Here is a 13,697-nt window from a genome sequence, read left to right as displayed (position 1 = left end):
ATTATGAAAAAAATTGTTGTTTAAAATCTTTTTGTTGTTTTGGTTTTTCAAGACAGAGTTTCTCTGTGTAACCTTGGCTGTCCTGGAACTCACTCTGTAGACCAGGCTGGCCTCAAACTTACAGACATCTGCTTGCCTCTGCCTCAATATTTATTGGCCTCCTGAAATTCATTTAGCCCCCCCTTTGAAGATACCTTAAAATTCATGAGCCTGAACGTAGCCATTATAAGATCATTAGTTATGCTCCTTGTGAGCTGCCTGTTTTTTCTTTATGGTTCTTAGTTGTTCTTTTGCAGAGCTGCCAGCTTAAGTCGTGCTGAGATCAAGAAAAACAGGCCTTGGTGGTTCATGTTCCTGGAGTTGTATCTATGCTAGTGGATGCCTACACACTCCAGACGAGAATTTGACATTGCTGCTGCTGTTGTTGCTGTCATAGCAGTGGTGGTCACTGCTGCTACTGTTTCTGGGATTACCATTTCATAATTGGTTACTATAGCTAGCACAGTGGAGACCCTGGCAGCAAAAGTAGCTACCACAGTTAATCTTTCATTCTATTGGGCATGATAAATTTAATTCAGTAGTTATATACATTTCGATTGGCTTTGAAAATTATAAATTTATAAACTCAAGTTCCATTTGCTTTTGGGATACCATCTTACAAGGACTCCAATTTGCAGTAAGGCTTGTTAAGGAAGGGTGCCTTTAGCCTACTGACTATGAGTGGGATAGGACCTCTGTTGGTCTTTTCTGTGTCCAACACCCAGATTGCAAGCCCAGCACCATTTTGAGATCTTTGGCAGCAGTTAACTCTGCAGCTCACACACGATTGAGCCTGTCTGATAATGAGTATTCAGAGACTGGTAATGCCTGGGGGGTGCTCACCAACCTAAGACAGAGCACCTGTGTGGCCTGGCCAGGCATCTTCATGACGGGTAAGGTGATGTGCTGACATCCCATGCAACCTAACTCAGAAGCTCATTTATTAATAAAAGGGGGACCTGTAGGGCCCTGGCTCCCATTTTGGGTAACTGTTGCCTTGCTTGCTGACCTTGACCTTAATATCCTCCCTATGCTAATTCCCTGTCGGGTTCCACCCTCCTGAATGCTTAAGGAAAGATCCTTGTCTGTGTATCCTGCATAATGGGTGTTAACAGCTTAGATGCAAGATTGTAAAACATCAGTAGCGAACTTCTGCCCTCCAGTGTTCTCCGATTGTGCTGTAAGCCTGTATTTAAGACCTCCTCCCTCCTTCAATAAATGGCATTGAGGGGTGGGGGAGGAGAAACACCAAAAAACTTTAATTGACTGAATTTGGTGGTACATGGCTCCCAACCTATAATCATAGTTCCTGAGATGTGAAGTCCACAGTGTCAGCCTGGTCTACATAGAGAGATCTTTTCTCAAACAAACAAACAAGTAAGTAAATAACAAACTAAAACAAATGAAAATCCAGAAGCCTGGACCTCCAAAACTTAGTAGGAAGAGGCAATCACTGACCAGGGAGGGGTTCAGGTATTTTGTGGAGTACATTGTGAGATCCAGGATAGCCTGGGTTATGATGCCATCATTTTTCTTAAAAATCCAAAAAAAGAGAAAGAAAAGAAAAGAGGCTGGAGGGATGGCTTAGGGATTCAGAACACTGGCTGATCCTCTAGAGGACCTGGGTTCAATTCCCAGCAACCACATACCAGCTCTCCTAGCTGCCTGTAACTCCAGCTCCAGGGATCCATGGCACCAGGCATGCATGTGGTACACATATCTATGCATGCAAGCAAAATACTCAATCACATAAAGTAATTTAAAAAAATCTAAAAAAAAAAAAAAAAAAAACCCAAACAAGTATAAACCAAAACCAATCCAGAACAAAACCATGCAAAATTTTGATGAAATACTGTTTATTATTATTATTATTTTTTGACACAGGTTTTCTCTATGTAGTTTTGGTGCCTGTCCTGGATCTTGCTCTGTAGACCAGGCTGGCCTCGAACTCACAGAAATCTGCCTGGCTCCGCCTCCCAAGTGCTGGGATGACAGCATGCACCACCGCTGCCCGGCTGGTTTTTTTTTTTCCTTTTACTGACTATGCCATACCCAAGAAGTCACTTTCAAATGCAAATCTGTTTTCATACCTAAGAGATCACTTTTATTTCTGTGTGTGTGTGTGTGTGTGTATGTGTGTGTGTGTGTGTGTTTGTGTGTGTGTTTGTCCACTGGACTATATCCCTGGCCCTGTTTATTCTTGTTTTTTTTTTCTTCCAGACAGGGTTTCTATTTGTAGCCCTGGGTGTCCTGGAACTTGCTCTGTAGAGCAGGGAGGCTTGGAAAGCGGAGATCTGCCTGCCTCTGCATCCTGAGTGCTGGGATTCCCGTGTGCTACCACTGCCTGGTTTCTTGTTGTTTTTGTTTGTTTTTGAGACAGATACTCATGTAGACAAGACTGGCCACAAAATCCATATGAGCTTCTGATCATTCAGCTTTCACCTCTTAAATGCTAGGAATATAGTTCTGTGTTACCATACCCAGCTTGGTACAATGTTAATGGAAAAATGTAGTTTTAGTTTAGAAATTCATTAAACACATTGCTTCAGTGTTCCAAACTTGTGTGTGTTTGTTTAGATCCTGTTTCTTCTGTTCCCTCAAGGATTGATGTGGATTGATGATTAATAGATATAAAAAGGACAATAATTCACACTGAAGGGAAGATGGGGAAACAGGCACAAAGTGAAAGTAGTTTACTACAAGCACGTCACAGGATAACGGGAAGTAGAATGTCACTTGAAATACGAGGTATTGGCTACGTTAGGGTTTTACTGCTGTGAAGAGACCCCATGACCATGGCAACTCTTATAAAGGAAAGCATTTAATTGGGGCTGGCTTACAGTTTCAGAGGTTTTAGTCTTTTATTGTCATGGTGAGAAGCATGGCAGCATGCAGGCAGCCATGGTGCTGGAGAAGGAGCTGAGAGTTCTACATCTTGATCCGCAGGCAGCATAAAGCGACTGCTACACTAGGCCTAGCCTGAACACACGATACTTCAAAGCCCGCCTCCACAGTGACACACTTCCTCCAACAAGGCCACACCTTCTCCAGCAAGGCCTCACCCCCTGGTAGTGCCACTACATATGGGCCAAGCATGTCAACACATGAGTCTCTGGAGGCCATTCCTATTCAAACCACCACAGGTAGCTTACATACATTCAGACATTGAGTTTTGCTGATGTAGGTGTTTAGTCTAAGGTGTCCAGCTACATTTCCCCCCATGTATGTCCTAGATGAAGTAGTTCTTTATTATTATAACAAGTAGACTCTCGGTTGGTGCAGTGTTGTTAAGGTGAACTTGTGCTCAGAAGCTAGTTGTCTAGTCACTGTTCTACTGCTGTGTGGAGACACTATGTCCAAGGCAGCTCTTAGAAAGGAAGCATTTGATTGAGGGCTGGCTTAGTCATTGTCATATTGCTGTGAAGAGACATGGCCGAGACAAATCTTACAAAAGGTAGCATTTGATGCCAGGTGGTGGTGACACACCTTTAACCTCAGCACTCAGAAGGCAGAGGCAGACAGATCTCTCTGAGTTCGAGGACAGCCTGCTCTACAGAGTGAGTTTCAGGACAGCCAGGGCTGTTACAGAGAAACCTTGTCTTGAAAAACCAAAAAAAAAAGAAGAAAAGAAAAGAAAAAAGAAAAAAATAAAGGAAGCATTTAATTGGAGGGTGGTTTACATTTCAGAGGCTTATTCCATTATCATCATGGCAGGGACCATGGTGCCTAGTGGCACACAGACAGGTATTGGAGCAGTAGCCGAGACCTTTACATCCTGATCTGAAGGCAGAGAGAGAACCTGGGCCTGGTATGAGCTTTTGGAATCCCAAAGCCCACCCCCAGTGACATCCTTCCTTCAAAAAGGCCCGGCCTCTTGTTCCTTCTAATCCTGTCAAGAGCTCCTCTCCCTGGCCTAAGGGCGCCATTCTTACTCAAACCACCACTCCAGGCCTGGGCTCCAGCCCCGTAATCTCGGCTTTAGGGAGACCAAGGTAGAAGAACCACAGTTCAGTGCCTGCCTGGGCTACAGAGTGAGTTCAAGGCCAATGTGGGCAGCGTAGAGGGGTTTGTATCTCAAAATAGAAGTAAGAAGTCGCAGCTGGGAATGTAGGCGAAAACAATCTGTGCTCATGATGGCAGTGTTAGTCTTGGTTCTACCACAATAGTCTGGAAGCAGAGAGAAAGGACTTCGGGAAGGAGTAGATGTAAGAATACTATTCTGTGTGGTCACAGAGCCCCAGAGAAGGGATTGCCCTCTTGTAGGCTCCTCCTCCTTCTCCTCTTCCTCCTCCTCCTCCTCCTTTCTTCAGATGAGTACATACTGTAGGTTTCTAATTTGAAGCTGTGCTGTTGGGTAAAATGGATTAGAAAGGTTGAACTGATGTAGGCTGAAGGCACATAACAGGAAACCCAGTTCTAAAGAACTCTGTCTCTATTGAAAGAAATTTTTGTGTGAAACAACTGGATTAAAGAAGAAAGAAGGGGGTTGGGGATTTAGCTCAGTGGTAGAGCACTTGCCTAGCAAGCGCAAGGCCCTGGGTTCGGTCCTCAGCTCTGGAAAAAAAAAAAAAAAAGAGAAAAAAAAAAAAGAAGAAGAAGAAAGAAACAGGCTGGGCGGTGGCATTACACGCCTTTAATCCCAGCACTTGGAGGCAGAGCCAGGCGGATCTCTGTGAGTTCGAGGCCAGCCTTGGCTACACAGCGAGATCCAGGACAGGCAGCAAAACTATACAGAGAAACCCTGTCTCGAAAAACAAACAAACAAACAAAAAAAAAAAAAAAAGAAAGAAAGAAAGAAAGAAAAATAGGAAAGAAAAGAAAAGAAAAAGTAAAAAGACACAATCATGTATTCAGAGATTACCGTGTGCTAGGTATGGCTGTAGGTGCTTTCTCATCCATTGTTCCGTTTAGCCTTATATTTTCAGAGGAGAAAATTGAGACTCAGAGAGTCAATGACTTACTTGTTCAAGTAACACATTGAGTGAATGAGAGAGGATGGACTCTTTACTCCCAAACCCACTCCACATTTGTTCCTTGATGATTATATGGCAGGTGTCGCAACAGACAGGTTGTTGTTGTTGTTGTTACTGTTTTGTATGTTTGTGTATGTGCACTCCTGTAGAGGTCTTCCATCTAGTGTCTCCCGCAGTCACTATCTATCTTCCTTGTTTGAACAGGATCTCTCACTAAACCTGGAGCTTACCAGTTAGCTAGGCTGGCAGTGGTGAGCCCAGTGATCCTCCTGTCTGCACTCCATCCCAAGCTCTGGAATTATGGGCACACATGGTGATACGTGGCTCAGTTTGGGTGTTGAAGTTGCATATTGTGCAGCAGAAATCAATAGCCGTAGAGCTGTCTCCCCAGTTCTGTGGGCTTTAAGATAGAGAGGGTCTCCCACAGGGACTTGGAACTTGCTGTTTAGGGCAGGCTGGCTGCAAGCCTCCCATCTTTGCCTTTCCGGTGGCTTTCTAAGTGGCTGTTTGAGGATCAAACTCAGGTCCTCCTGCTCCATTGCCCCAGACCTAGAAGCAGCTATTGTTCTTTTTATATATTTTATTTTTATGTGTATATGGTTGAGTGCCTAAGGTGGCCAGAAAAGAATGTTGGATCCCTTGGAGCTGGAGTTGTGAGCTGCCTGATGTGGTTTCTAGGAACCAAACTTGGTTCCTCTGCAAGAGCAATAGCACTCTTAATCTCAGTCATCTCTCCAGCCTCTGGTAGCAGCTTTCTTATATGTCTGTTCTTTACTCTTCCAAGTTACTGAGAAATGTGGAAGTCAGGGTATTACCCGTGGAACTGAGAGTACAAACATACTTTTCTTGACTTATTATACCTAGTCTCTTGTCCAAAATCATTTCTAAGTAGCAGCTCTTGGGAGTTTGGTATAATGCGGAGACTTATGTTTTTATGTTTTGCTATCTATCTGTCTGTCTGTCCGTCCGTCCGTCCGTCCGTCCGTCCGTGCATCCATCCATCCATCCATCCATCCATCCATCCATCCATCCATCCATCTATCTATCTAGCCAGCTGTCTATCTATCTATCTAGAGACAAGGCCTTACTGTTTAGTCCTGGCTGTTCTGGAACTCACTATGTAGACCAGGCTGACCATGGAATTCACACAGATCCTTCTGCCTCTGCCTCCCATTCTTCTGACATTAAAGGCATGCACCACCATGCCTAGCTATTTCTTAAAGAAGTATTTAGTTAAAGATTACTAGATAATTAGGGATGTCCAAACGTTGTTAACACCCTGTCCCTTCCCAGAATGTATAAATGGGATACCTACAAGTTGGCAGAATCCTCACATTGGTTTCTCAAACTACATAATAAAGGCTATTATGGTTGGAAAGGACAAAAATGGAAGCCATTGGAGTTGCCTTTACTAGGGAAAACAGTGAGCCTAAAATAGTATCACATCCCTAACACAGTTTTAGAGAAATTAATGCCATTGTTAAAAGCTTTAAAGGCAAGGGTGATGATCCTCACCATATCTCCCTTTAATTCTGTTTGGCCTATGCAGACGATAGATGGATCTTGGAGAATGAATTGACTATCACAGAGTGAACCATGTAGTAACTCCAATCAAATCTGCTGTGCCTGATGTAGTTTCTTTATTTGAGCCGATTAATACATCTCCTTATATCTGGTATACAGCTATTGATCTGACAAGTGCGTTTCTTCTCTATACTTGTTCATAAGGACCACCAGAAATAATTTGCTTTCTTCTGTCAAGACCAGCAGTAGTCCTTGACAGTTTTACCTCAAGGGCATGTTAATTCTCCAGCCCTGTGTCATAACTTGGTTTGAAGGAGTCTTGATTGTCTACCTCTTCTACTGGTCCACTAAATTGAACACATTATGCTAATTGTACCAAATAAGCAGAAGGTAGTGACCAATCTGGACTTGTTGGCAACACGTATACACATTTATTTATTAAAGTGAGAAACAACTCCCAACTCTAGGAGGGGTTGGGTTCCACAGGAGGAATTTTTAGCATTACACCTTTAAAGAATTTTATTATGGGGCTGGAGGGATGGCTCAGCAGTTAAGAGCACGGGCTGCTCTTCCAGAGGACCAGGATTCAATTCTTGGCACCTCATATCAGGTCATAACCGTCTGTAACTGTAGTTTCAGGGGATCTGACATGCTCTTCTCACCTTGAGTACTGCACACATGTGATGAATAGACATGCATGCAGGCAAAACACCTATATACATAAAATAAAAATAGATCTGAAAAATAGTTTTACTTATTTGTTTATGAAACAGGGAGGGCCTCATGTATCATAGTTGGCCTGGAATTCTGTGTTCCTTCAGTCTTCTGAGTGGTAGAATTTTAGGCATGTACTCCCATGTACAACTAGGGGTTGAACCAAGGGCTTTGTGTACTTTAGGCAATCACTCTGCCAACTGAGCTTCCTCGACAGCCTTATTTATGAGATAGGGCCTCACACAGCTTGGGCTGGCTTTGAAATCACTATCCTCCGACTTACCTTGAACTAATGGTAATCCTCCTGCCTTAGCCTCCTGAGTGCTGGGATTATTGGTGTGTGCCACTAAGATTGGATGTTAGTTGGTTTTCTTCTTTCTGATACTATTATTTCGACATCAGTCAATAACGTCCAGAATGTCATCTGCTTAATTTCCAGATTTCATTGCTGTTTTATGGCAGGTTCTCAAATATCTTTGGCCTTGTTGTTATAGTCAGGAACTTTCTTGTTGTTGCTTTTTAATCTAAACATGATTGTGGCCTTTAATACCAGTCCTTGGAAAGAAGAGGCAGGGGGATCTCTAAGAGTTCAAGACCAGCCTGATCTACATAGGTGTTGTAGGACAGTTAGGACTACTCAGTGAAACCCCCAAACAAACAAAAAAACCCACCTCAAAATAAGTCCCAAAACTCAAATAAACATGATTAACTTGATTTTGGAAGTGTAATTATACTCTCAATCTTTTGATTGTACTGGAACAAATCTTACTTTTACTGGAAGAGTCAGCTGAAGGGGATTCTAAGTAATAGTGCTAGTTTTTTGGTACATTAATTCGGATCTTTTCCCAAAGGAATACCAATGCTGTTTGAACTGTGACTCCTTGCAGCTACTTAGAACCCTAGCTATATTCCAGTATTGACCTTGAGCTGAAGTAGTTTCTAAGCTGTGACTCATCTTTTGGCTTTTTTTTTTTTAAAACAGGAAATGCACAGAGTATTAATTTGAAGAATTTCAGTTATCCCTCGTAAACAGTATGTTGCTTGTTAGAGTTGCTAGGACATGCTTTTCTGGTAATCAGCAGGCTACCATTGAGTGTATATGTGCTCATTGGTTGAGCATAATTCACTTGTGAGAAGATATATAAATCTGTCTAAGAAGACTGTGAAGATAAGACCATCCTTTCTGACTTCTTTCAGGGGTTCCATCTATTTCACCAGAGGGATGGAGATGCAGGAGGCTGAGGCTGAACAGAACAGGTGGTGTGTGTGTGTTTGTATCTGTAAATATCACCTCACTGTTTACAGTACATTGGTCTCTCTTCATGCAGGGCCTTGTATAAGCCAAACCAGGAGGAATTGTTCCCGTGCTTAAAGCCAAAAACAACATCCTGACCAGCAGAGGGACAGAGGTCAGCTCAAGGCAAGAGCTATTGGGAGGGAGCTGCAGGACATTAAGAACTTTGGAGGATGTTACAGAGAGAAGCCCTGTCTCAAAAATCCAGGGGGCGGGAGAAAAGAACTTTGGAGGAACTGAGTTGTTTCAAAAGAAGACAAAGTGTAGAAAAGAACACTTGGTCTTAGCCAAAAGGCTGAGAAGTGATTCGAGAAGGGCCAGCACTACATCATGTGTTTCTGGGATTTAAGATATTCACAATCATAGAAGCAGAGAGTAGATGGGGTGGGCACCAGAACCGGGATGTGAAGAGAACAGAGAGATGATGGTAGTCAAAATGTGTGAAGTTTCAGTTACATCTCTGCATAGGGTAGTAATTAGAAATAATAGTAAGGTGTTGTATACTTTTAAATTGCTAAGAACATATTTCAAATGTTTACATCAGGAAAAATAATTATTTCAGTTAATTTATAGGTAATTTGCTTGATTTAATCATTCTATACTGTATGAGTATATGTTTATATGTAGGTATAAAAACATCATGTTGTTCCCCATAAACATATCATTTGTCAGTACACATGAAAACAATACAAATTAAAAACATGAAACATTGTCTATGCAGTGAGTTAAAAAACAAACAAAAACTACACCCTGGGTGTGGCGACCCATGCCTTTAATCTCAGCACTGGGGAGGGTGGGGAGTGAGGGGGAATGGGGCTAGAGGCAGGTGGATCTATATGGATTTAAAGCCAGCCTGGTCTATAAAGAGTTCTAAGCCATAGTGAGATCATGTCTCAAAAAGAAAGGAAGAAAGGTAAGATGTCCTTTGAAGGAAGTATATGAAACCTGTGTGAAACTGACACTCTGGCTGGCCTGTCACTTGTTATGTAGACCAGGCTGCCTTAGAACTTGTGGAGATTCTTCTGCTTCTACCTCTTGAGCACTAGTATTATAGATTTGAGACATTACATCTGGCTTTGTTTTGTAGCAGTTGCCTGGGAGTTCAAACATTTCATTCTAGAGCAGCAGTTCTCAACCTGTGGGTCACAATTCCTTTAGGGTAGCATATCAGATATCCTGCATATCAGATATTACATTACAATTCATAACAGCAAAATTATAGCTATGAAATAGCAAAAATAATTTTGTAGTTGGGGCTTACTGTAACATAAGAAATTGTATTAAAGAATTGCAGCATGGGGCTGGAGAGATGGCTCAGAGGTTAAGAGCACTGACTGCTCTTCCAAAGGACCCAGGTTCAATTCCCAGCTTCCAGATGGCAGCTCACAACTGACTGTAACTCCACTTCCAGGTGATCTGAAACCCTCACACAAAACACCATGTAGGCAAAACACCAATGCACATAAAATAAAAATAAATGTAAAAAAAAAAAAGAAAAAGAAAAAAAATTGCATCATTAGGATGGTTGAGAACAACTGTTCTAGAGGGAGGTTCCTTAAAGCTCAGGAAGTTCCAAGTACTAAATTGAAACATTTCTTCCAGGAAGGAGAAGAGGCTCATGTTACTTAGGAAGTAGACAACTTGCAAGTCTCAAGAAGTTCCTGAAGTTAACAAAATACACAGGACTCACACCACACCCACACCTCCCACACCCATTTCCTCACAGAAGTAGAAACAATTGTTAGAGGTAGGAGAGCAGGCACAGTTGTCTCGAAGGGTCTTTCTGACTCACATGCTGCCTGCAAGTTGTGCAGACAGCTCTAGGAATCCAGCTTTGCAGTGTCATCACTCAGGTTGTGGGTGATGCAGTTGCCTTTGAATTAAGTGTCCTTGCTCCTGTGACTAATCTCAATAAACTCATTGGTTTTCCAAACTGAAGTTTGTGCGATTGTTGTTCTCATCTGTAGTTAGATACTTATCTGGGATGAGTAGACATTTGGTTTTCATCTCCACAGTAAGTTTCTCCTAACAGGCTCCTAGGGCATCATGGCTTATCACAGTGAAGGGTCATCTTAACAACTGGATATGTGTTGAACATACCCCTTCTGATCATTTATATTTCCCCTTTCTACCTATACAATGTTTGATATATGTTCCCACAGCTAAGCAATGAAAAAGGTGTGTTCTCTTACTCTAGTGTTTTATTTACAAACAACATCGGAAATCCATTACAAAAGTGGATTTAAATAGATTTGTTAAAGTAGGCATGGTTGCACACTCCTTTAATCCAGCATTTGGGATACAGACTACGATCTCTGTGAGTTCCATGCCAGTCTGGTCTACATAGTGAGTTCCAGGCCTGCCAGAGCTACACAGTGAAACCCTTTCAAGAAAAGCATAAAAAGTGATATGTTCACCAAAAGCATACCCCATTTGGGTCCTTCCTGACCGACTGGGGCTTTGTTTGTTTGGGCATCTTTGCCTGCGTTTCTTCTTTCTTTCCTTGTTCTGATGTTGGCCGCTCACTCTACGGATGGAACACAAATAGATTTCTTGGGGAGCATTCTAAATTTGTTCTGATGTCTTCTCTGAGACGCAGTTCTGTGGTCTGGCTTCATTTGTGGGACAGTGTGATCTTCTGAAAGTTTTTCTTCATGATCTGTTTAACTCTTTGATGCCCTGTACTGGGTTGTTTTTCTGCTTTTCTCTTCATTGTGGTATAAGTTATAGTACCTCAGTTGCAAGGTCTAAAGCTCACCTGTGCTCCAGGCCTTGGACTTTCCCCTGGTTTATAAAGGTCCTTTGTGCTTTCCTAGAAAATCCGGGATGAATCAGGAGCTATGTTGTAAGGTATGCTGATCCTTCTGGGATTCTCGTTTGATAGTTGTTTAAACAGTGTGTAGCAATTTGGATTGGGTTTGCAAGGGAGGATTGTTGCCAAGTCTCTGAAGTAGGCCATTGCCCTTAGCCTTTATCCCTTCTTTTCTTTTTGTTTGTTTGACAGGGTCTCATATGTCCCAGGCTTGACTTCTGTGGAGCAGAGGATGGCTTCAAACTCCTGATCTTCCTGTCTGCCCTCCCCCAATGCTGTGATATAGATATGTGCCTATAAACCCAAGTCTCCTTTTCTTTCCTTTCTTTCCCCTTTCTCTACCCTATTTCTCTGTGGAGCCCTGAGGCTAGCTGTGTAGACCAGAGTGGCCTAGAACTTTGGGCCAATTCTTCTGACTTTTTTTGCTTCTTGAGTGCTGAAATTACAGGCATGTATAACCCTTATCTTTCTTTCTGTTACACACACACACACACACACACACACACACACACACACACCTTGAGGAAAGGTCTCGATTATATAATATAGTCCTGGCTATACAGAACATTCTATCTTCAAACTCCCAGAGATCTGCCTGTCTCTATGCTGGGTACATTTAAAGGCATGTGCCACCATGCCTAGCCTCTCCCCCCTCCCCCTTATTTTTCAACAGAAAAATTAGTGAAGAGAGATTTCCTTAGTCAGTAGTCACATAGTAGGTTGAGTCTCCTGCCATTGAAGTAGCTACAGTTTAGTATTTTTCCTTGATATTGGTGGTAGCTTAAGAAAGAAGTATGGCTTAGTATGAGTAGATATAATTTTTTTGTATTGTTTTGTTTTGTTTTTTTGAGACAAGGTCTCACTAAACAGCTGTGGTTGTCCTGGAACTAACTTTGTAGACCATGCTGGCCTTGAACTCACAGAGATCCTCCTGCCTCTGCCTCCTGAGTGCTGGGATCAAAGATGTGTGATACTATGCCCAGATGAGTAGATACATCTAACTCTGAGTTGATTGATTGATAATATGCTTGTAGTTAAAGTTCAGAAATTTCATCATTTTCTGAACTAATAGGCAAGAAAAGTTTCTAGATGGATAAAACAGAACCACAATGCAGTAATCTTTTAGCCAGTCAAAATATATATGCACAAAAATCTCAATTTAAATAATTCTAAAATGAAGAAATAGCTGTTTTGGCTAAAGACAGGGGTACTGGCAGAGTGCTCTAATTCCCAGCTCTTAGGAGGAGTTATTTCTCAGTTTTTCTTCATGTATCCCAGACCTGTTTCCTCTCTCTGAACCTACTCTACTTTCTGGCCTAAGATGTAAAGAATAAAATTACACAAATTTTAACCCTTTTAAAATATTTTTCAATTAAAATTTGAAATTCCTGTTATTTGTTTATCTGTGTGTGTGCACATCTGTGCAGTGGAGGTCAGGGCAGTTGCAGGAGTCTGTTCCCTTCCTCCCGCCGTGTGGACCTGACAGTGAACTAGGGACACGTGCCTTTCCCTGCTGAGCCGCCTTTTAGCTGCCCACTCCTCTTGGTTTTGAGACAGGGTCTCATGTGGCCCAGACTGTCCAAAACTTGCTATGTACCCAAGTCTTGTTTGGGGAACAAATAATAATTTTTGCCTGCTTGTTTTTTTTTTTGTTTCCAAAATATGTTCTCTTTTTCCTAATTATTCTCACTTTGTTTGTTAAACAGGCTACTAAGCAGTTTCTTGAGGAGATCAACAAGTGGACAGTTCAGTACAATGTTTCTCCACTCTCTTGGAACGTGGCTGTCAAGTTCCTCATGGCCAGAAAGTTTGATGTGCTCCGGGCCATAGAGCTGTTTCACTCCTACAGAGTAAGTAAACCGGGCAGACAGACTGTAACGGTTGAGCTCAGTATTGCTGTTCTTTCTGCTGTACTTCATACACATTGATTTTTCTAGTTCTCTCCATACCTGTTAAAAATGGATCAATGCCCACCAGCCCTGAGAGCTGAGGTTGGACTGGCCAGTTCCTGGAAACACTGCTTATGCACCCAGAGCTTGCTTGTAGACCAGCATGCTACATGGTCGAGGCCACGGAAGTACTCAGATGGCATCCTGTGACAACTCCTTCTTGGAGTTTGAGGCCTTGCTCTCTTCTCTGCCTTCTGGCTACCCTATTTGGTACACTTCACAGGTATTTAAGGTCCTTTGAAGTTTTAAAAAGCTGCCATTCTGATGAATGTTGAGCTTAGCCATTCAGGAAAGGGGGCGGGGTGAGCACGGAAAAGAAGAACAGCTGCATTAGCTAGGCCCTGTTCTTAGAAGTATCATTTTGTTTGTTTGTTTTGTCTTTTGAGACAAGG

At 42.3% G+C, this 13,697-nt stretch overlaps 1 protein-coding gene across 1 annotated transcript in view; it reads left to right on the top strand.

Annotated features, from left to right (window-relative positions):
• The window catches only part of Ptpn9 (protein tyrosine phosphatase non-receptor type 9), an 89,526-nt gene that overhangs the window by 32,958 nt on the left and 42,871 nt on the right, over positions 1–13,697 (top strand). Inside the window, exon 2 of the mRNA XM_028865056.2 lies at positions 13,063–13,206. Within this exon, the coding sequence (XP_028720889.1) occupies positions 13,063–13,206 (144 nt within the window). The remainder of the gene's footprint in view (positions 1–13,062; positions 13,207–13,697) is intronic.

This window comes from Peromyscus leucopus, chromosome 7 (assembly GCF_004664715.2).
Source record: "Peromyscus leucopus breed LL Stock chromosome 7, UCI_PerLeu_2.1, whole genome shotgun sequence".
Classification (NCBI taxonomy): domain Eukaryota; kingdom Metazoa; phylum Chordata; class Mammalia; order Rodentia; family Cricetidae; genus Peromyscus; species Peromyscus leucopus.
This window is presented reverse-complemented; position numbering and strand designations above follow the sequence as displayed.